Source organism: Python bivittatus, unplaced genomic scaffold (genome assembly GCF_059951505.1).
Source record: "Python bivittatus isolate LINGU-HERP-01145 unplaced genomic scaffold, Pbiv_v1 ctg000020_np1212, whole genome shotgun sequence".
NCBI lineage: Eukaryota > Metazoa > Chordata > Lepidosauria > Squamata > Pythonidae > Python > Python bivittatus.
This window is the reverse complement of record NW_028277030.1, coordinates 93,690,083-93,715,490: the sequence shown is the minus strand read 5'-3', so window position 1 is coordinate 93,715,490 and position 25,408 is coordinate 93,690,083. Positions and strand designations below refer to the sequence as shown.

The window sequence follows — 25,408 nt, the reverse complement described above, 5'->3', positions numbered from 1 at the left end:
GAGGCATAATTGGGAATAGAAATTTCTTTAACCATAGCATAAATACAACTTGTCTTTATAATAATCAGTGCAGAAACTCCTGCCTTGAATTATAATGGGGATTAGGTTTACGGGCAGTTTTAAAACTAAGGATATGGATCTACTTTGTGGACCAAGTTACACTTAAAATGCAGTTTTAAATCACACATATAATGTAACATATAAGATACTGAAAAGTATAATATACTTTAATATAATTTGAGGTCACAGTAATACTGACTGAAATAACTTTTTCAGTTATTTGCTTCATGTTTAGATAAATATTTCAAGGATATTAATGACAGATTTGGGAAAACAAAGCCAGTGAATCTCAAATAAAGTGTTCTATATAGTCTATGAGCCGTAATCAAAAAAAGGGGGTAGGATCCCATATATCCTCTCAAAACTTTCCTTCCCTCCACACCCTAAACCACAGCACCCCATGTGGCATGGCACTTTCTTACGTCTGTAGGTGTGACTGTTATGAATGAATGGATGGATGAATGAATGGATGAATGAATGAATGAATGAATGAATGAATGAATGAATGAATGAATGTCTTACATGCCTTAACTTTCTTTAATCTGGAACTCTTGGTTTATTAAACAATTTGGTACTTTGGGAGGTTGCAGAAATACTGCTTTGCTTTTACTTTTCATATTATATAAAACACTAGCAGAACAGAAAATAAAGAGAAGGGAAGGGAGGAAGACATTATTAATAGAACTAGTCATAGTAACATTTTACCACAATTTTTTAGTCACAATGGTGGGGGAGAGTAGGATGCTGAGTTCTACATAATAATTTGGTTGAGTTTTGTCTCAATTGAGCAAGATATTAAAAGAACTTTGGTAGAATGAGAGAAGAGGATAGATAGTATGTCTTCTTGATTTCTTATCCCCTCAGCCACTGTCCGCTCTTTCACCTTGTTATGTTCTTTGTGATGCATGATCATGTTTATTATTTTACATGTCTTCCTCTGAATGATTCATTAATGTATAGTATAACACACACACTCTCTGAGCATGAAGCAAAATGGTTTAGTATTTTTTCTTTCCATACCAAATAAAAGATATAAATATTAGGCATGATGATGATAGGCACAAGTATAGGATCCCTGGCTTGTTGCTTGTAAATGTGAAAAGGAACTGAGTATCCTTATGACAACTTCATCCACTTACACATGAGCAATGTGATGTAGCTATTAAAAAGGCAAATGCTTGGGGTGCATTAATGGGAAGCGCCCAGCTCGTGGGAAGTAAATGTTCCACTTGATTCTGCCTAGTCAGACCCCATTTAGAGTACTGTGTCCAGTTTCAAGCACCACAGTTCAAAAAGGACAGCAATAAATTGGAGCAAGTTCAGAGGAGGCATCCTAGATAGTGAAAGTCTGGAACCTATGCCCTACGAGGAAGGGTGTGTTTAACCTACTAAAAAGACATCTGAAAGGGGGATATGATAGCATTCTTAAAATATCTAAAGGGTTATCACATAGAAGAGGGAGCAGACTTATTCTGTCCTTCCCCACCCCCCCGCCCGAGAACAGGACCAGAACCAACGGAATAAAACTACAAAAAAGCAGGTTCAGGCTAGACATCAGGAGGAAATTCCTGACTATACAGGCTGCCATAAGAAGCAGTGAGTTCTCCTTTACTAGAGGTCTTCAATCAGTGGCTAGATAGCCATCTGCCAGAGATGCTGTAGTGAGTCCTGCGCTGAGGAGGTGGATAAATTAGTTGAATTTCAAAATACCATTCAACTCAATAGTGTTATTATTATTGGAAATTAATGGGGAATCTTTTGCATCTTTACCTGTTTTTTTTTTTTAATGGTTAGATGCTAGCTTCTGTAGGCTAGCATCTCTGGATTGCTTGCTTATCCTTAAATAAAATGGAGTCAAGAAAAAAAATCCTTACTGGGCAAAAGATTCCCCAGATGGGGGTGACATGTTATGTCTGGACTGCTTCAGCCAGCTATAAAAATTGCAAAGTCTTAGAAGCAATACCATAAGTAGCGTTATGCAAATTGTAAGAATACATTAATATCAGAAGTGCCTCACATGCTAATTAGCCGAATTTCCTTTTCTTTATCCACAGTAGTATAAATCATTAATAGCCCCTCTACTGCTGTCTCTCTTAATAGGTGGCTCATTTACATATCTACCTGGTTGTCTTACATTAAGCTCTAATCTTAGCTATCTGCATATGGATACGCTATTCTCTCCTTTGATTTAAAATGTGAAAAGAAAGTGCATATATGCCTTTGTCTGTTTATGCTTGCAACAAATCCTAGAATATAATTTAGTACACCAGTGACGTCAACACTTCAAAAGAATCCTGGAAAGTTGTGAGATTGCAACCTGTCCTGTTGCTCCTATGAATGTTATGGCTGAACAGATTTAAATCTGACTTACCTACAGCCACATCCAATCTTCTAAAGATCTTGCTATAGTGACTCATGTTAAAAATAGTTTCCATTCTTGGATTTTGTTGGCTATGTACATTTTACCTTGCTCATGAATTCACAACTGATTTTGGTGCCTAGGTGATTCTTTTGTAACCCTAGCCAGAAGATATTCTTCCCACTAAGGGCTTAAATATACATGGAATTACACCTATATAATGAGGAGAGGCAGCCAGGCAGTAAATAGTAAATACAAACACTTCCTCCTTTCTGTGCCTCGCAGCACAGGTTGCACAAGAAAAATGAGATTTCACCGAGCCAGTCATCTCCTGAAAACCTTTCTCCCTTGCTCCTATGTTTTCTCATGAATTCTGCCTCATGTAGGTGGTATGCAGAGACAAGATGGTAGTGGCTGCCTACTTCTGTTTTTTCTCTCTTGTTCACCTCCCCTAGGCACAATGGCAATGAGGATTGGTCCCATTCTGCTATATAGGAAAGCAGACACCTCTGCCAGCATGTTTGACCTTCTCTTTTTTTATCAATTAATTTTTATTAAAGACAATTTTTACAGAATACAAACAATACAAATTTTAAAAAAGGAAAGTAAAAATAAAGAAAAGTAAAAGAAAAGTGATAAGGGAAGGAAGAAAGGAAGGAAAGGAAGGAAGGAAGGAAGGAAGGAAGGAAGGAAGGAAGGAAGGAAGGAAGGAAGGAAGGAAGGGCTTCTAACTTTCTTTACAGCAGATATAAATGCATTTATATTTTATCCTCTCTTTCTAAGGTTACATCATGGCTCCCTTCTCTCCAGAGTCTACCCTTTCATCAAACCCATAAATCACAAGTTGGTTTTTTTATGTTTTCAGCAAAAAAGTTCATAAAAGGTTTCCAGTCACTAACAAATGTACTTACTGTGACCTTCTCTTTCTGAACAGCGTAGTGAGGGAAGCAGGCACCTTATGATCTCACACGTTCAACTTAGCACCTAGTGATGGTGCTTTGGTGTGCATAGCCCAGTCCTCTACATCTCCCAGTACACAGAGGATGAGGTCTCCCACTGACCAAGTTGCTTTCATGCTCCATTTGGTTGGCCAAACACAATTCTTCTCATTACATCCTCCAGAGAAGATGCAGAGCGGGTGGAGCTTTCCAGCTTCCTTGAGTTTTATTTTTCTCTCTGCAAGTGACCTTCTTCTGAAGGCAAGCAGAGATGCATGCACACAGGAGACGATCGTCCTCTTCTCATTTCTCTTACTCTAAAAAAGAGACTAGGCCATAGAAAAAGAGAATGCAGACAGCAACTTCTGCTCACTAATTTATCACCACCTCTGTCTCTCCAGGTAGGGAGAAGGTCTGTAGAAAGGGTTGGTCATAGCAAGAACCGACATTTTATTCTCCTATTTGCTTCCTCCTGGGCAACAGTGTGTAGGGATTCACCTCAGTGTACCAAATCCACCATACTATGCCATTCTGAACTTGGGTGACCACAAGAAATCAACAAGGAACAATCCTTCTCTATGCAGTCAGTCTCTCTTCTACCATAAGGACTAAGCAAGTGATAATTCCAGTATTTTCAAATGCTCAGTTACCTTGTCCTTCTGCTAGAGTAGCATCAGAACAATGTCTTAATTGCCTAAGTGGAAAGACAAGATTCAGCCATGCCACTTACAAAAAAAGGTTCAGTCCTACTTCAACTCTGCTGACAGTATCATTGTATGCATGTATGTGTAGCAGGCTAGTTTAAAGAGTGAATGGGCCACCAACAGCATTGTTCCTCAAAAGACTGCCACTCCCCTCAAAGCTCCTTGGCATTTTTTTGCTTCTGTCAATCACCCCATGCTAACCTGCAACACTATCTCCCTGTTTATCATGATCTCTCTGGGTGATGCCATCAGACCGTGCAGATGAAGATTTTGAAGAAATGAGGGTCTATTTCTTCATCTCTCCCTCTGGGTTTCTTTGGTATTTCAGGAAAGTGGAGAATTTTTCTCCCACCTGCAAAGAGCTGTTCATCTGTGTACTGAAAAGCAAAGTCAATATTTTTGTAACCAATATTATTGCTGCTTAAAATGAACTAATCAGAGCTCACAAGTCTTGTGTGGAATTATGTTTCCAATAGCAGCAGGAGAAACATAATTAAGATGTATGGCTTTTCTAAATGATAGGGGATGTCTGAATGGGTTAAACTAGTGACAGACTAATTAATGTAAATTTTTTTAAACTGTGTGCTTGTGTATATGTATATGTGTGTGTGTACATACGCACACATCCATTTAAATTAACTTCGCTGTCAAAGCATTTGCAATTACTCTGAGGGCAGATTTTGTTTTAATTTATCATTAATATAATTTTGCAAGCATCCATAGCCTGAGAGTACTTGTGTACTTTTTCCCTTAAAACTAACAAATGAGTTCTTAGCATATGTTTAAATCTACATTCTTTCTGCAACCTTATTGAAGACACTAGCATTTCTGTTTCTAACTGGCTTTTTATAAAAGTGGTGACTCCACTTTATATACTGTAGTATGAAAGGGTGTTGTCTACATTGGGGATAAATAATCTAGTTATTCGGCCTTTGTCTTAGCCGCCTTCTCTTTAAACAATGCTTTCGTTAGGCTAAGACATTTCTAAATTACTCTAATAATCCTAATCATGGATTTTAACCTTGTTTTTACAGGTGACCTGTAACTGTTTCAGCATAAGCAACGGAGAAATGCAGGATGTTGGTGTTGGACTTTATCCCAGGTACAGTGGACAAGCACTACCTTTGTGGATCTAGTTGTATCAATCTTTCTGTGTCACACACACACACACACACACACACACACACACTCCAACCCAGCAGCTGAAATGTCAGGTTCTACAATACATTAAGGAATCCAACAAACGTAAAACTGGACGCACGGCACTGTATTCCGTGAATTCATAGCATGCAGTGGAAATGGGCCATGATCATTCTGAGGGTGGAACCAGATTCAGTATGTAAAGTGCAGCAGGGATTGCATGAAAGAAGCGTGTAGATCCTGCGCACAAGAGTGGGTGAGACCAAGATAGAAAATGACCACTAGAGCAAAACTGTAATTGGTCAAGCCTCTGAAAACACCGACCTTCATTTTGTTCCTGCCACCTCAGATTATTAGGGTTTTATACTACAATCCATCTGTTCCTACAGTGAATGAGAAAATTGCTTTTCACCAGAGGCTGTCACAGACTGCCCTTGAATGGCACAATTGGGTTGTAGTCTGAAAAGGTACAGCCAGGGCAAAAGCTGTACTTTAAATGGAATCATATTAATTACAATTAATAAAATTACTCCCCACATGTTTAATATTTTCTTCCTTTATATTAAAAATGACAAATTGGTGGCAAATTTTGGAAAGGCCTTGTTTTGGTGCTCCCAATTATATACATTTTTGTTCAATTTTGACTTTCCCATTCAATTGTCTCTTTCCTTCTGCAGTATTAAAAACATATGTTTCCCAATGCTTGGCTGCATTCTACAGATTTTCAGGAAATGTGGCTGCGGTTCATTCAGCAGGTTACTGAGAGTCATAAAGAACTCTGGATGAAGAACCCAGCCTCTCTACTCATGCTGCACTGAGCTTCTGTTCACAGAGAACAAGAAGAGTCCAACAGCAGCTGTTTCCTTCTGTCATGCTCCCATAATATTAGTGGCGGCAGCAGCTTTCTCAGCCTTTTGGAAAGACTTCAGTATAGGCTAAAGTAGCCTGAACCAGAAAGAATTGCAGACATGGGTCTATGGAATGAAACTAGGGATGGAAGCAGCAGCAATGGAAGGAAGGATCCACACATGTGGAGAAAGAAAAAGAGCTCAAAAAGAACTAGCTGGCAATGAAGAGATTGTCCGGAGGAATCACTCTAATGAATGAAAATTGAACACCTCCCTCCTACCTTGAATTCTCCAAGTCATATTCTGGCCCATGAAATCCTAGAAATTGTAATGTTGGGTCTCCTGAAATGCATTTTTCCCAGGATCTCTAGCAATTAGTATGCTGCTGAGTGACCTTTCTCTGGATTTCCCCCAAATTGCTGCCAATAGTTGAAAATGAATGGGACAGCAAAGAAAAATACAACTCTATTTTTGGTTTTGAATGGAGGTAGTAAAACCTCAATGATCTTCCGATGATATCAGAGACAATGGCAAAAATTAAATTTTTGAATTGCACTCAGAGAGAAAAAAAAACCCTGTTCTCTTATTCACTGTTTTTTTCTCAGGCATTTTAGAGTTGAGATCCAGATTTTAAAGATAAGGTCAATATCCTCTATGGAACAGCTAGTTTTATCATTCCTGTGTTGATTGCTTTGTTAGATTTATTTGTACTGTTACTCTTTTTAGATAAGCTGCTCAGAGAATCTTTGTTACTGGATTAAAATGTAATTAATACATAAGTAACATTTTTGCATGATAAAAATGCCTTCGTTTGCCAAGCCAGATTCTAAATACTAATTCCATAGCATTATAAAAACTGAGTGAAATTGTGAGATAAGGTACCATAGGAGAGGCATCCACAGAATTGAAGGCTTTTGTCAAAATGACACAAGCACCACCTCTTTAGTACATGTGTGCCAATCACAGTGCACCTACAAAAGGGATGGAGCTTGTACTGCAATGGTGTGACACTGCTTTCATCTTTTGCCTCCATTTGCCTCTCTCCCCAACAGACACCTCTAGCAGGGAGGCTTAATTCTCACAAACAATAGATAAGGTGGTAACCTTGTATTTGGACTATACTCCTCCAGACTGATTGGATGTTGTTTGATGCTACGATAAAACAGTACTGTAGTTCTGGATTATGGAAAAGCAGTGCCATAGTTTAAAAAAACTTTGGTTTAAAAAAACTTGCTTCCTTCCTGTGTCTCACTGTTACCTGATCAACATGTTATTGTTCAACAATAAAGAAGGAAGGGCCATGAGTGATAGAGTGCATCTTTGTATGCTAAAATAGCTTTCACTCTGAGATTCTGCAGGTGGATGTGGTGGCTGAAAATGATGGTGGTCCTGTTCACCATTGTTATCCTGTTCATACCAGATGGAGGAAGGCTACCCTTCAGTCAATTTACTGCTTGCTTGGCAGGACAGATGGAGACTCAGCAGTCTTATGTCCATTGTTCCATGGTCAGATCAAAGGTGCTGCAAGGGAGAAGCAACTTCTATGGAGACCTCTGTGCTATTTTAAGCATGCAAGGCATTTTTGTAGTGAAAAGGGGCAAGCCAAAAGCACTGGTCACCTTGTACATTTTCAGAAGTACAGATGTTGTTCTGGAGAAGGATGAATGCTGTCTTAATTCCATTTCTTCTACAGTTTACCATGCCACTACTAAGAGTGAAAAATCCAGATCTGCTTCTAGAAGATTTGTGGCAAAATTCTTCAGTGCCCTGATGACAAGGGAAAGATCTGTTCCTGAGGCTTCAGTGAGATGCTACTAGTTAGTGTTACTATGAGATCTAGTACTGACAAGGTCAGAAACAAATAGCTTGAAACCAGAGTAGGCCATTACCATAACAAAGACAGGGATAATCCAGAAGCAAAAGACCATTGAATCCCATAGAAGGGAGAAAAAAATGCAATGATTAAGCCTCTAATTCACTATCAACAGGGCTTGCATTTTATGCCATGGGCTCATTGGAATTCTTTCTCAACAGCTTCTATATTTTATGTGAAAATTTTATTTATTAGAGACCTGCATATAAAGAATTCTTTATATCCAGGTCTCTAAAATTATTAGTCACCCAGAATCACTAGCTTGAGATGGGCAGCCTTATAAATCGATAAATCTTTGAGTGCCTGCCTATGCAACTTCTAGTGTCAGCCTGAGAGGTACTAAGCTAGATGGATCAGTAGAATAAAGATTTTCCTGTATTTCTGTTTCTTATCTGGATGTTGTTTTTCTTCATTAGCATGTCCTTGCTGAACAACAGTTGTGATCCTAATTGTGTGGTCATCTTCGAGGGTCCCCAACTCCACCTTCGGTCCATCCAGGAAATTCAGCTGGGAGAAGAGGTAATTAATTTGTTCCTTCTTCCGTCCCAGAAATCTGCAGCTTGAATACCTTGATGATATATTGATGTTATTTCTATTTTGTAGCTTTCAGGAAGAAGATAACAAAAGAAATCTTTTCTTCAAATAGTATGGGTCCCCTAATCATTACAGTGCCACTCATAAGTCACTGGCAGATTTGTTGAATTTTTCTCTCTCTGTTTCTCCTCTAAGCACTTCATTTTGTTTGCATTTGATTACCTTTTCCTGGTTGAAACAAAACCAAAGAAAAACTACATATGGCTGGAATGCAACATGCAGTAAATCACTGCAACTATAAGCATTTGTCAGACTAAAGCCATGCTGAAGCAGTAAACCTTTCCTGCAAGGAATATAACAAGGCAAAGGTTGCTCTCTTGTACGTTTTATTAAAAAAGAACCACCCTTCTGAAATGATTTGTGTTCCTGTCAGAAAAATGTTTCACACCATTTTCTTTTTCTCTTTTTAAAATGGGCCGATCCAGCAATCTGAAAATTATGAACAAAGTAGAATATGGCGTTACGTTCACAATGAAATGAACATGCTGTTTCTTTTTCTTACTACCTCATTCAGCACCTTTCTCTGAATATATAGACACAGCTAGGGAAAAAAAGAGACCGAAACAGCTGTATAACCACACCAAGAAAAAACTTAATACAGCTGATGTATTGGACCCCTGTTTATTCTCCTACATTTTTTTTAGTTCCTTTATCAAAAACTCCACATTATAGAACTTCATTCGAAGAAATCAGTCTTTTGTTTGGCTTCTTGGATTTTCTTTAATAAAGGAACCATCCAAAACATGTAGGAGAATAAATAGATGCCCAATACAACAGCTGTTTTGACTTTTGCATTTATTTTAGTTGCAGTTTTAATGGGCAGTTTTTGTTACTCTTGCTTAAATTGCATCTGAATCCCGCACTTTTTTTCTGCTTGTGTTCTCACGGTCTATAATATTTGTTTGCAAGAACTGACACACTGCTGCTATTATAGAAACAATACTGATGGTAAGATTAAAGTCTATTTAGGAGTAAGAAATGTAAGTGTCTTCTCAGTATACTATATACCTCACTAAAAATACTTTAATATAGTATGATGAGCTGGGAAAATTGGGTGTATATAATCTCTGTTGAAATAATTAACATAAATATAACTGAAATCTTAGTTCAGCTAAAATAATCTAGATTGAAGTGGGCAATTTGCAGGTCACATCTACTGGAAAGGATGAACATTTTGGACTCTCTTTGTATTTGTAAGGGTATAGGAGTATTTAAATACCATTTCATTATTTAATTCCACCAAACCCTTAAACAAGAGCAAAGCATTTCTGGCCTCCCACTCCAGTGCCATTACAAAGTCATCATCAATGGCCCCCCAGTCAGACACAAAACACAAAGTAAAGCCACTAAAATGAAAAAGGTTGCTTTATCAACAGGCTTTTAAGCTTAGACTAAGTGATTACTTCTTTAAATAATGCTTTGCAGCACTGAATATTTAAATTCTTGCAGGGTTTTGTTTGTTTGTTTTTATTTTCAAAAGTTTTTAAATGTTTACTTGTTGAAATTATATTTTCTTTTTTCTTTTTTTTTTAACTTGTTTCAAGATTTTTTTTTCCAATATGGGAAATAGAAGAAAAATTGTTTAAATAAATAATAAAACAAAGACTTGTAAATAAATGGTTGAAGAAATATTTTGGTTGTTAATACAAGATTTCATAATATGCAAGCCATTGTCCTTATCTACATACATCCTTATCTCAGAGTATGTTTCACTGAAGTCAGTGAATTTTACTTCTGATGAAACTGTGGGGCATTCTATTGTACTGAAGGACTGAGGGTGATATACTATGTACAACTATGTACACTGTGTTACATATGTGTAGATCATATGTGATGAACTTCAACCCCCATCATCTCAAAAGTCTACCACACATGGAGGTCACCAGTTTAGAGAAGACTAGTGTTAGCAGATCTGTGTACTTTTTCTGTTTCACAGAGCACTGACAAAGTTAAATAACTGATTCAGGGATTTATACTAAAACTAAATTCCTAGAAGTCATTGTTCTGGAGCTGAAGACGAAATAGCCAACAGCAGGAAGAAAAACTCTGTTCTCATTTTGTGGTGAATCAGTAGGACTCCTTACTGTCTCTGTCTGCATCTCTCTTTCTCTCTCTCTCTCTGATGGTAACATGGTCTAATATAAGGAAAAAGGAATCAATTATAGAAGTTGGCTGTGACTGTCTGACAGTCTGTTTCTAATTAAGAGGCTCCATGAGTTTCAAATCTAATGCAAGTATTACAGAAACAATTACAACACCTTAGTCTAGCAGCAGCATTCAACTACAGTTTTTTTCTGGCTTTTTTCTATGTTCCTCTCCAATGCTAGCTTTGGAAAGAGGGGAAAGAGGCAAAGAATATAATGTAGGGACAGAAGACTGAGAAACATTGCTTACCTGCAGAACAGGATTAAACTTACAAGTAATTTTGCTGATTTTATAGTTCTATAGTTCTGTTCACTTTAGAAAGCAGCTTATCGGAATCTCTTGAAGTGCTGGACTACACTTCCCATAGTTCCAAGCCAACATAGCAAGCACATGTACAGAGTAGCAGGTAGAGGAAAACTGCATGTTAGCAGGTAGAAGAAGACTGGTATATCTTCATTTTTACCTCATACAATTCATATATAGCTATAATAATTAGATTATACGGCTTGGGTACTTCAAGCCTAACAGCAAAGAATTAAAACCTACTAAATAAAGCTTGTCATATTTCATACCTTTAAATGAGTAGTCCCTTTGAGTTATCAGAGCTGACAGCCTCATGCAAGAAGTTCAGTATCTAACCACTTTTGATTAACCCTTTTCTAACAAGAAAAGTGCTATCATTTTTTAAAAAAACATAAAACCTAATGCAGATACTGCGATCCTTATATTTTATAAAATCCAATCATACTAGCACTGCGAATAAGTTTTCAGACTCCTGATCTTTTCAGGGAACGGACCTCACGATAGAAATATTCATGAATGATGCTAGTGGTTGGTTTCCTAAATCCGTTGGGTAATAGGAAACATTGTAAACACACAATCAACAATTTTTGATTGTTGATTTAGAACAAAGTGGGCAACCTGCGATCTCAGAAGCATTTGGCCTTCAGCCTAATTAGAAAAGATCTATCTGATAATATATTCAGACCTCTGGCAAAAGTAATATATTTCTCCATCAGCAACTAACTGTATAGAGAGCGGTAAATATAAAGAGGATGCTTTAGAGACACAGAGAGAAATGAATGGCTCTGCTCATGTACCACACCCAATATGTGGCCCTGGTAGATTACTCCTCAGGGATTGCTGACAGCCCATTCTGACCTAGAGTTGCTATGATCCATAGTCACAAATCACTAGTCTTAAGTAAAGTTTCATCAAAACTTTGTAGTTGTTTTAATCCTTGCACCACACTGTTGTGAGATGCGCAGCCCTATAAATCATTTAAATCAATAAATAAATCATTAAAGAAGTAGGAAACATAAGCACGAGAGATTATTAAAAGAAAAAGTAGTTCTTCATCTCTGAGTTCTTGGATATAAAACTAAGCTGTAGTTTATCATTAGATGAATAAGACTTGGGTTTATGCACCATATTCTCCTATGATAGAACAATGAAGAGGTCACCAAAAGCTTTTTTTTTACCCACCCATAGTTTAGTGCTATGTCCAAATCCAAGGAAACAATGTTTAGTTGTCAGCTGGAAAAGATGAAGAATACATCCATTTTGCATTTGCACGTGCCAAACTTATAGAAAAATTGGAATATACACACACTCTAAAATTTGCATTTTTCAGAATTCTACAATGTCATTCATAACTAAATGTCCACAAACTTTGTTAACCTTTATCACAGTTTGAGGTTAAACATGACAGACAGAATATTTGAACCATCCTTTACTTTCCCGGTTCTAATTAGACATTTGTCCCACTGAATGCTTGATTTTTTTTTTGTATGTTCTGGAAGTCACCTTTGGGCCTCTCAGTTGAATTCCAGCAATTCTTCCTGACTCTATAGTGTTCACTGGAAATTTGCTTGAATATAGAACTATCCATTATGTCTCAATCAGTTGATGTATGGTTTAAAGTAATTACGTATTTTCTAATGTAACGTTGAAAAAAATTGTTCTGCTTTCCCTCTTAGGTGATTACACAATATTTTAACCTTGGAATTCTTTTTGCTATTCCCACGGCTGCACAAGTATTATGTACATTCTTGGTCAACATCTAAGTCTTTCCTGGTCTTTGTCACACGCAGCTCACCATCAGCTACTCTGAAACTGTAATGCCCACTCCTGAACGTCAGCAGAATCTGAAGCGCCAGTACTGTTTTGAATGTGACTGCTTCATGTGCTGCACGCAAAGCAAGGTGAGTCAGCTAAATTCGTCTTCAGACCAGGTACTATGGGTCAACACTTGTGCTGAGAATAGACATATGCTGAATTAAACAATAAAAGGAACAAAATAGTCAGAATTTAAAATGTGCATTCTAAGGATTCTTTTATTCCATCACCTTTTCGGAGTTGTATGGTAATTTTATTACATTTTGGATCCAGAGCTCTTTATTCCTGTCCTTTCTTTTCCAAGTTTTGTGCTCTTATTATTTGCTTCTGGTTTTTTTACGGTCTTTGAACAAACAGGGTTTTTTTCCCTTAAGAAACACCCATGTGGATGGAAGAAAAGAAAAAGCCAAAGACTCGGCTTGCTTTCTCATAAAAATACAGATGCCAGAATCCAGAAGGGGTACTTAATCTATAAAGCACTTTTGTATTTGCTTGCATGCATATTCTTTTTCCTTCCAACAGTAGCCACCCATGCATATTTAGAATACTGTTTATTTATATTTTGTTATGCGCTGTCTCATATTCTGAGAGGCTTACATCCTAAAATTGGTTTAAGTGAGTTTATTTGTATAATTTATTCAAGAATTCATGAATTGGTTAATATTGTTATTTTACAGCTGCATCGTACTGACCCCATTGTTGTTTGTAATTGTTTCTATTGTCTGTGTTTGGAATGGTTACATTACTCATCCATTTGATACGTTGAAAGATAGTTAGGGTATAATTTCATGGAATAGCCACAGATGATTATGATGGTTTTGGTGATGATGATGACGACGACATCAATTCATGGATTGTTGCTCCAGAAAGTCCTTCCATTTACTTGAGAAAGAGAAATGAAATCATGAGTTGAAAAAAATCTATGTGTATATTTATAACTTTAAATCCTTGAATTGTTTCTCAGTTATTGGAAGATATTTGCAGTTACATAATAATCCCACGGTCATATTAAATCAAAATGGAAAAAGTCAATATTTAAGGAGTATGGTACAGTATTATTGACATATGCAAATACATTTTAAAAAGATGAATTAGGTACCTTACTACTGACTGTGTAAAATTTATAGAGTACTGCATTTTCTCTGAAATTATTCTTAGTTCTGTGCAGTGGACAAATCTCCCACTTTTGACACATTAGGTGTCCTGTTTATATCTCCAAACTAATAATCAGCAGTCTATCTAAATCAAAAGCAAGTGGTCAAAAGCCAGGAAAGCAATCATGTCTGATCTTCAGGCTAAGAGATTATAGAACTAATACTTGGTGATCTGAAAGGCCAAGCCAGAAAATTCTCATGTGACAAGATATAAAAATGCACAGTAGGGTTCACACTGCCCAGCTTAATAAAGACAGTTCTTGTTTCTAGCTCTTGAAAATTTTAAGAGTGAGTGCTTAGATGCTAACATTCAGTGTTTCCTTTACTGGCCTAAGGTTTAATTTACAGTACTATGGCAGAGTCCCTAGTCTTATCAAATCTTTGTTTCAAGCATCCTCAAACTTTCATCTCATAGTTTTCAGTTTCATATGTCTTTTTTGTGTTAAGAAAATGACAAAGAATAGGAGATTCCTATTGTATCGCCTGTAACCTTTCTGGGCCCAGATTCCTCTCTGCCTGAAAGCTGTAGCCTGGAAAGGCTTTCTGGACTTTCTTCGTCTCTTGCTCTTCTTCAGATGAGGAGCTGCCAAAAATACCTAATGTGTTTTTTAAAAAAAATGTTTTTCTAATTGCCACTATGGAAGCTTCTAGCCAAATGTCTCCAGCTGTTACCGGTACAAGAGCTGTGTGCGCCTATTGTGTTTTTCCTTCCTTTAACAGAATTTCCGGTAAGAAAATTGTCACAGAGTTAGTAGAAAATTCAGGGGGGCTACATGTAGAAATTAGTGTCTAGATTCCCATAATTGCTGGACCAACACACAGTACAAATCTTGGAGGGAAGCACTGCAAATTGCACCGAAAATGGAACAGAGAACGATTCTGAGAGATGATGGATATGGACTATAGAGTCTCGCCTAGGCTCTAAAAAGCATATAAGAAGGGCTAATTCTGAAGAAAATTTTGACAGTGTTAGTGATTATTCTGTTGAATTTTAGGGATCACTATTTCTTATCCCCACTTGATCAGATAAAGAAAGTTGAAAAGCCGTTCCCTGAAGTTACTCATATTACACTTATTAACGCAAGGTACATTTTCTTCTAATGAAAAGTAAACAGTCTTCTAATTTATCTTGCAGACTCATTTCCCCATGTGTATCTTCTCTTTCTACAAAAGAAAATTAAACTTGTCTGGAGATAAACTATCTTGGATCTATTACAACTACAAAATGTTTTGCAAACTTTGGTAATACTGATTTATCTATTATTAGGAGGCATAGGTTCAGTTCCATTATTGCTCAGAATTCAGACAAGTTTAACCTCAAGTAATATCTACTTTTCTTTAGTAATTACGGATCCCCTTTATTAATCTGCCTGAAAATATTTCTGTAATGTGCATCATGAATCAACTTGATATACATACATACATAAATACATGCATACCCATCATGCTATTCCATTTTGGGGTAGGCAACATTAAACAAAGTTCAGAGAAAGAATAAGAAGTTGTAAACAAAGTAAATCAAAAGCAGGAGAAAAGGAAAGGAAATCTAACTAAATGTGGTTTTCACCAGCCCCATTCATGATACCTCATTATTCTTTCAGTCCCTGCTTCCACTTTGTCCATGTACTGATTCATGCAGTCCCTTTTGTTCAAACTGCTTACTTCTCTCTTTCTGAGGATCTCATCAATCCAATCTAACTCAACTTTCTTGAACTTTCCTTCATTTCTACCTACTCATTTTTCTTCCTTCACTTTTATTCTTCAATAAAATCATTTCTATGTATTTTTGTATTGGTCACTCACTTTATATTCCATCCACATTCATTAATCATCCATTTATTCTTGTCTTATCACAACAGACCTGTAGTGTTGAACCGTTTGCTAAACATTTCATTTATTGTCACCCGTGCTTTGTTTCCTTCATATATCATTTTTAATTGTTCAGCAACAAACCTTCAATTCTGTATTTGTGGAAAATGTTCCATAATTCAAGACTACTCACTCTAACATGTGGTTTTTCTAAATTAACAAATATACAATAAACATTCTTTCTTGCATTCATTAATTTCTCAAGGACACTACAATTCCCACACAAATATCTAATTTATCTAATATTCCTTTACTTTAGTTTAATCCTAAAGCATTGTATCACTGTTATTCCATTCACTCTGCTGGAGGTTCCTTGTTTATCCTCTTTCATCCGCTTCCATTTTTTTTTATCTTCATCAAAATCATTCTGCATTTCCTCTGCCTCTTTTAATTTTCCTTACTATTTTTTATTATACTCTTTCAGTTTTTTCTCCATGCAGCTTCTTTCTTACATCCTCATTTTTATAGAAACCATTCTCTTACATACATTTTTTCTCAATGGCTTTCCTAACATCATTCCTCCAAGCATTCTTTTTGTACTTCTGGTTAGTGTAACTCTACACACTCCTATGATATTTTCTAACTTATTCTTTTCACTCTGTTCTAAAGAGCTTTCATATCATTCCTTTCACCAACTTTCTATTCAATCTATTTTGAGATTAAATGAAATCAGTTATGGTTTCGGATTTATTAATTTGTCATGTATACGCCTGAATAGTCTTATCCTTAGACCACATATTCAAAATAGTCAGACTTCGTTGTAAACAAATATTCTTGAAATAAACACCATTCTCATTCATTCTTCAGACTCCAAATAGCCCAATTATTTTTTTCTCTGTTATTCTCAACTTGTTCCTACCCATCCTTTCCTGTCACCTAATAGACTTTTTTCTTTGGAATATATTTATTCAGAATGTTTCACTTTTTTTCCAAAACTCATCCCTGGTTCTTTCATTGTCACTAATCACTGGAGTATAACATGTAACTATCATCATGGATTCCTTTTTTCATATGCACCCAGAAGAGGCACAAACCATGAGTACTAGCACTACCTTTATTGTAAGGTTACAGTAACAGAATCTTCTCCCCTCCCTTACTTTTACTTGCCAGAAAACTAAGGAGGATCTCTTCTGGGATGCATCCCACATCCCCTTTCCTTCTGTGGGCTGAGATATCTTTTACATGATGGCCATCTAGGCTGTGGCTCTTCCTCCTGTCTCCCAAAGTCATTCTGACAACCCATTACAAGATGATACCAATTCATACTTTCTGAATGTTAGCTCTTTCATTCAGATGCTGCATGGAATCTGATCTTATGGGCAATATAAAAATACTGTACGTAAGTAGCCTACACCTTCACTTCCCTGTATTTCTCAACTCCGTTGAATGAATCAGATTATCTTCATTCAGATCTATTACAACCTTCCCCTTTATCTCAGTTCTACAAGCCCACAAAATATCTATTTTTCTTTATTTCATTCATTAGTTCCTCTTACATTCTAAGTCACAGTTTTCCATACACCATGATCCTCAACAGATGAATATTGACCCCACTACATATCATGGCTTTGATCAACTGAGTTTTCACATAAGATAAAGGATGTGTAAACTAAGTCATCGCTCTTAGTCATTCCCATGCTACACTACTAGCAGCATTCAGTAGTTATCAATTTGGGCACATTTTGGATAATATGCCAAAAGTTCAACCAAATTCCAGTTTTATCTCGAGTATAGTTTTGCTATTCTATACTTTCTAAGATTTCTAACCTCAAGACTACCCTGCAAAGAAACATACTGTTACCCACATCCCACCAGCTAGAATATAAATGCAGTGTATTGTACACTAAACATACTGACAAAATACCAGACTTCTGGTGAAATTCTATATCATATGTTTTTTCCCAGTCAAATTCTCTTGATAGTCCTTGATTATCTCTTTTGGTCATGTCTAAGTCTCCTGTGCTTACCTGTTGTATGCCCTCTGTGGGCAAGTACAGAGTGTCATTAAAACATTTAAAACAATTTCTTCCTACAAAATAGTGCTCCATGGACCATGGATTTCATAAAGCTGTCAGTTATTTTGTCTGTATGCAATATCTTAGGCCTGAACTCTTCTCTACAATGATAAATAGATTTATTTTTGTCTTTCAGCTAGCTGCCTCTTCTCCTCTGGGAAAGGCTGGAATTAAACATACTAGTCTCAGTGCTGTACGGTATTATGAGTGAATTCACACTTGTGGCTGTTGAAAAATCAATTTGTAACCAATTTCCTGTCATAGCTGCTTTCTGACTATTATATACATGCATTTAATATATTCATTAGGCCCATTTTTTCAAGACAACTTTGAAGTATGGTTTCTACTGTTTGAAGATAGATTTATAATTATTTCCATAATCATTAACTCGGGTGTGCTATTACTTCTTTTGCAGTAACCATGAGACACTTCACAATCCTGGGCAACCTTCTTAGAAATATTACATCAGAGGAAGCACAGTGGTACAATGCTTGTTAACCGAAAACAAATGGTGTAATTGAGGAAGCACTGCAGTTATCAAGTACCTTCTCTTCCGAATCTTTAGCTCTTATTGTTGAAGAGAAGCCATCTTCAGTTCCTCCAAATATTCTGAACTACACAACTCTCACCATTGCCACAATGACAGGAATTGAAATCAATATGTCAGTAATGCATTTTCAAGTTGGAAAAGCCTGTTTTAGAAAAATGTTTGAAAGCATATAGAATGTAATTGCTAAGAGGATCATTGCTAAGTGCTCAGTGGAAGAAGTGTATTTCAGGCTATCATATTATTGATCTTTCTCAAATTATCCTAGAAGGCATATATCCATTTATATCCAAATAGTACTGTCCATCATTCAGTTTCAGTGTCAGCTGCCCCATTACTGCATGTAATAAATAATTTATAATTGTTTGATTATGTGCCATCAAGTCAATGTCAACTCTTAGTGACAGCATAGATAGGCCTTCTCCAGGATGATCTGTCTCCAGCTTGACTCTTCAGGTCTTCCAGGGAAATACCCATCACCACTGTAACCAAGTCTATTCTCCTTGCTGCTGGTTGTCCTCTTTTTTCTGTCCACCCTTCCCAGCATTACAGACTTTTCAGGAGAGCCAAGTATTCATATAATTAGTAAAAAAATATGATAATTTGGGCCTGGCCATTTTTGCCTCGAGTGAGAAGTCTGGATTGATTTGTTTGATGATCTATTTTTGTTTTATTGGCTATCCATAGTATTCTCAGGAGTCTTCCCTAACACCAAGTTCAGAAATGTCAAGTCTTTTTATCTGGCTTCTTCAGAATCCAACTTCTGCTTCCATACAGTGTCACAGGGAAAACCGTTGCTTGCAGGATTCTGACCTTTGTAGGTGTAGACACATCATAGTATCTGAATATCTGTTCCAAGGCCTTCATTGCTACCCTACCAAGTGTTGGTTTGTGGCATATTTCTTGACTGCTAATTCCTTCACTGCTAATAGTTGGTCCTAAGGCAGAAGCTAACTATCATTTCAGTATCTCTGTTATCAGTTCTAAGGCAGGTTGCTGTACCTGCTGTCATTAGCCTGGTGTTTTATATATTTAATCTTAGCCCCATTTTTTTCACTGTACTCCTTGATTTTCATTACTAGAGAGTGTAGTTCATTTGCATTTTCAGGTATCAGCATAGTACAGATTACTGATGTTTTTTCCTCCAATTTTAAACTACACTCAATTTCTTTCAGCCTACCCTCCCTCAATATATATTCAGCATATAGGCTGAATAAATAAGGAACAAGTATACAGCCTTGTCCCTCTCCTTTGTTAATCTGGAGCCAGTCTATTTTGCCACATTCTATCCAGATTATGACTTCCTGTCCTGTGTATAGGTTTCTCATGTTCTGTTGTTCTGGGATTCCCATTTTCCTAACAACATTCCACAGTTGGACATGATCAGCACAATCAAAAGCCTTTCTGTAACCACATATTGACTCCTTTTGGTATTTTTTGGCTTTCTTAGTTATCCAGCATGCATCAGCAATAATAACTTTTGTTCCTTGGCCTTTTCTAAAACCAGATTGAACATCTGCCATCTCCCTTTCTATATATGACTCTAATCTGCAATCGTTGATCCTAAGCTTTATTTTGCTAGTATGTGAAATTAAGGAGGTTGTATGATAGTTTGCACACTCTGATAAATTTGCTTTCTATAGTATTGGTCTGTAGACTGACCTCTTCCAATCTGTTGGTCACTTTTCTCCAAATTTGCTAGCATAGTTTGGTTAGCACTTTTTGTGATTCTTTTTCTGTTGCTTGCATATTCCTTTTTTAAAAAATAATTTTGTTGAAGATTTTAATTACAGTAGTAAAAGCAAATACAAACTAAACTCAGAGAGAGAAGGAGAAATAGAAAGACAGAATAAAAAGTGAAAAAAAGAAAAGAACAAGAAAGTAAGATAAAGAAAAAGAAATGTATAAAGAAGTGACTTCCAATCTTCATCACAAGTATAAACAAACTTAACAACTCTTCATCCCCCTATAAGGTTACAAACAAATGTCTCTTCACCCCATTACCCATCCCTTATCTATACTATATACAAATCCATAAATCATCAACTTCTCAATCCTGGTGCAAGCAAAAAGTCTGTAAAGAGTTACCAGAGCTTTATAGAAACATGCCTTATTTTAACCTTGGTCAAACAAATGAACTTTATATTCCTTCCTTTTACTTCTGAATGATTCTTTAATTCATTCAGATGTTGTAGGATTTGATCTCTCTTCCATTTTTCTTTTTCCCATCCCAAAAGCTTCTTCGAGGCTTTAGCAAACCTCTTTTGTAAATCCAGTAAAAAGTCATCGTCCAGGTCATTCTCTTGGTTTATCATTTCTATTTCCACTTTGATTTTCAAAGCTTTAACCAACTCCTTTTGTATATCCAGTAGAAAGTCCTTATCCGAGTCATTCTCTTGGCATGTCATTTGTTCCACCTTAGCTGCCTTCTCCATCTTATAATCCATAGTTTTCTTATTATTCAGTATTTCTGGTTCTAATATTTCTACATCATTTCTACATTCCAACATCTTGTCGGAAGCTGGCTGTGAAGGTCGCAAATGCTGATCATGTGATTGCAGGATGCTGCAACCGTAATAAATGCGCTCCAATTGCCAAGCACCTGAATTGTGATCATGCGACCGCAGGGATGCCACAATGGCCACAATTTCAAGGACCAGTCGTAAGTCTCCTTATTCAGTGCTGGCGTAACTTCGAACAGTCACTGAACGAATGGTCAGTAAACAAGGACTACCTGTAGAGGTTCCTGTAAATAAGGAATAGCTCCAAAGGTATCTTTGCTGATATCTCTGTGGTACCGAATTTCAGTATACTCCTTCCACCTTGTTTGTTCTTCTTGGAATCACTTACTATCTGCCCATTGTCATCTTTTAGCATACCAATTCAAAATTGGAACCTCCTTCTGAACGTGGAAATCTTCTGGAAGACTATCCTTGTTTTTCTATGTCTGTTTCCATCAGGGTGCTTTTACAGATGTTGTAATATTACTTGTCTCATCTAACAGCTTTCTGAAATTCTTTGCTAAGTTTATTCCTGAAATCTTTGTCTTTGTTGGCTTTGGCTTCTCTTCTCTGCAGTCTCCACCATTCCTTTTGACATCCAATTTACTATCTTCTGTTTCTTGGTCTTTGGCAGTCTCTTAAGAACATCTCTGATTTAATCCAAAAGTTTCTCTGGTTCTCTATCAATGAGGTCCAGGACTTCAAAGTGATTTCTAATGTTGAATGTAATTTATAAACATGTTGATTAAGTTTATGCTAGGAGAGAATGAAGTATATCTTTTCTTTGACACTGAACTTTGTCTACTTTTAAATGTAAGAAAATGTTTTCCTAATATTTTCTTTATTTATTTACAACATATACGTATACTGTACATCACACACCACCCAGCTAATACAACTCTAGACCATTTACAATAAGTTTAAAACATAAAAATCAATCACATCAGCATGAAAACCAAAGCTCAATATCAAATGTAAAAGATGAAACATGGCAGACTATTTATAATAAGTTGGTAAAAACCACCAAAATCATCCACCACACACTCAATTTTAAGACTGAAAAGTACCCTACATAGACTTATCACTGCCAAATTGTTGATCTAGTTATTTTTATGCTAAAATTAAAATGGTCCAGGTTGGCATGTTCAAAATTCCATTTAAAAACATGTCATTTTATGGAATCCAGGAAATATGTCTTCTCTATTAATGTACCTGCCTTATGACATCCCCCTCAAGATCTGGATGGTCCCAGGGGGCTTCAAAGACATTGGGGCAGGATGTTGCTTGAACCTGTCCCAGTGTGTTTTGGTGTAATCTGTCCCTGGTACAATGTTTTTTTTACTGATATTTTGATATTTTTAATCCTATGTGAGCCACCCAGGGTTGCTTGGTGAGTGGGTGGTATGTATGTATGTATGTATGTATGTATGTATGTATGTATAAACAATCAAACAATCAATCTAATGGCATTACAGAAATATTCACAAAATTAAAGCAACAGATTTAACATAATTTCCAGCTTGAAATAACAATTAAAAGCTATTGAACTATGGGAACCATGATCCTTGGGTAACTGTCACAATGCTTGCTTTGTATCTTAACAAATCAAAAATCCCACATATTTTAAAATATTTTGTGATTACTACAGTTTTTATTCTCCCCCTCTCCCCAACAGTTTTCATGAGGAACATTATGGATCAGAAGTTTTGGTACTTGGTTGTCTAGCATGGCAACTAAAGAGTTACAGAAGATTTATTTGAGTTTGTCATTACTGTCTTCTCTAAATAGCATTAACGAAAAGAAAATAATTCTAAGCCTGTAAAGGAATACTTTGTTTTGTCTTCAGTTTAGATCATTAGATGCTTAGGTTCCACGGCATTATGGGATTGTCTTTCATAAGCGGGATAAGTGATCCAGATCACATTAGGAAACCACCCCACTGACAGATAAGGAATCACTGTATCGCTGCATTCATATGTAGGGAAAACCATCCCTTTGCTTGTCACATTCGGTGGTGGCTGACAGGCTAGTTCATTAGTGTGAAATTATATGACTTTGTGGTCTCATGTGAGCGCCACTAAATTATGCCTGCAGTCTTAAATGTAATAATGGAGATCAAGCTCAAGCTTCATCCATTTTAGCCTGCCCTTCAGGTTTATTCTTTCTGAGAACAAAATACAAAAACCAATGAACTATTGTGAAATGCTTGCTGATTGGGCCTCAGTTGCAATGCCTGTATGATCCCCTTTTACTGGTTTTGTGTATCTTTTATTTTTAAAAAGTATATTTCGCCTTTTTCTAGGAAAGAATAAAACAACCCTATTTTAACCAAAAAAAGAAAAACCACTAATATATGAAACACATCCTTGATGAACCACAATTAGCATTATAGCTCAGGAATCAGTTAAGATAGGGGAAAAGGCAAAACTTTAGAAAACCAAAAGCAAACTCATAGCTGAAGCAGTTCTGGGGCAAGTCATTGCTGGACAGGAGACCGTGTGGATGGAAGAAAGCTGAAGTATAAATATACCAAATATGGCAATAGGCAGACAGACTTTTATTTGCAGATTCATTGAATGCACTGACCTTTAAGATCACTATCGATGGCTGTTAAAGCCATCCTTACTGTGAAACTGCCAGCAAGGGGAATCTACATTGCATTTTTCCTTAATGATTGCATTTTTGTCATCAGTAACAATCATTAAGAATGCATCTCTTCACTGGAAAAAATGTATAAGAGAGACTTTGCTGGAGTATACTTTCCCATGCAAGCTTTTGTTTGCAAAGCTGCCAGCCTTCCTCCAGGACCCATTATCATTATTGAGTAACAGATGAAAGCTGTGCCTGCTTCTCCCTGCCAAGCCGAAAGAAGTTGCGTTGTCCTGCAGCTCCAACTGGGCTGTTTTCTGGAGGATGCTAACAGTTCCGTCAAAATGGGAGAATGGCTTGGCCTTCCAGCCCCTCTCCCAAGAGTCACAAGAGCTATTCCATGCAATATCTCCCCAAATATTGTTGGGGAAATAAGGCAAAAGTCATTGCTCTGCTGGGACTGAGAAGGAAGTTGATTCATAAACAGGCAAACAAAAGATGCAAAACCCAATTTAAAAAGTACTCAGCCAGAAACTGAAAAAATTAAATTGCAAGATTTTAACCAAATGTTCGTATGCTACATTATCAGGGCTTGATGAATTGTTAGCTGCCTAGGGTCTTCTGGGATGGGGTGGCATATAAATAAAATACAGAAAAATAAATAAATAAGAGCCAGTTTGGTGTAGTGGTTAAGGTACAGGACCAGAAAGCACAAGACCGTGAGTTCTAGTCCTCCCTTTGGGGCAATCACTCTCTCTCAGCAAAACCCACTTCACCAGGTTGTGTGAAGAATCGGAGGAAAGAGCATTATGTATGCACCATCTTGGTTTGTACAGAATAAAGGTGGGATATAAAGGAAGGAAGACAGGCAGGCAGGCTCTCTTGCAAAGGCATTGTGCGGAGTAGAAATCACTACTGAGAAGACCTCCTTCCTTTTCACTAGCCACTGTGCTTCAGATGGCTATGTGAAGAAACAGAGAAGATGACCCATACGTCTGTGGGATGTGCTGGGGAAAACTGTGCTGGGGAAATGGTTAAATATTGCTGAACTATAACTCCCAGCATCTCTCCTCATTAGTCATCCTGGGCAAGGTTACTGAGAGTTTTAGTTAAGCAATGTATGGAGTTCCTCACCCCTGCCTTCAGTGCAGCTTCTTGAAGATGCAGAAGTAAATTAGCAATCAATGTGATTGAACAAAATGAGTGTAATATGTCCCCAACAGCTCAATCTTATGGCAACTTTTGACAATTATTTTATTGCAACTAAATTTAAATTATTTAAAACTGATAAAAAAAATTGTAATCCTGACAATGTTTAGCATCCAGCATATCTGAGTGTGTACTTTAAATGCAATTTAATATAAGCTTATAACTCAGATAATGACTGGTCACGTGTAATAAGTATTATTAATTTGCTTCCTTTAATCTGCTTCTTAATACTGTTAGGACGAAGGGGAGATCATGCAAAGTCCAGTGTCACCCTTCCCCAACATGGCCTATTCCACGTATGTTGGGATTGCAACTTCCAGAACTCTTGGCCAAAACCATGGTGAACTGTGAATTCTGGGAGATACAATCCCATTATATCTGAAAGACACCAAATTGCAAAAGATTGTTCTCTGCATTATCTGTCTGTGTAATGGATATTGCCAAGCTACTCACGCTACTACTGTTTCCTAGCAACTATTGTTAGCAGCTCACTGGAAAACAGCAAAGACAGTAATTACATCATGCAGTTGCTGTGTAATAGCTACTCTGCATAATCTATCCTGGAGTAGATGATTTCTGAAAAGCCCGTAATTAATGTACTGGAAATGTTTACAAATATAATAAAGTTACATTTTTCTAGAAGCATAATGCTTTTTAGTAAGAGACAGAAAGCGTAGACAACATAACCAACCTTATGGCATATCCACATTTACCATGCAAGCCATCTTCAGAAATCCTGTCTGGA

At 36.8% G+C, this 25,408-nt stretch overlaps 1 protein-coding gene across 1 annotated transcript in view; it reads left to right on the top strand.

The window, feature by feature from the left end:
• The window catches only part of SMYD3 (SET and MYND domain containing 3), a 347,612-nt gene that overhangs the window by 258,616 nt on the left and 63,588 nt on the right, over positions 1-25,408 (top strand). The window contains exons 6-8 of the mRNA XM_007422260.4: positions 5,096-5,163; positions 8,339-8,441; positions 12,755-12,865. Coding sequence (XP_007422322.2) covers positions 5,096-5,163; positions 8,339-8,441; positions 12,755-12,865 — 282 coding nt within the window. The remainder of the gene's footprint in view (positions 1-5,095; positions 5,164-8,338; positions 8,442-12,754; positions 12,866-25,408) is intronic.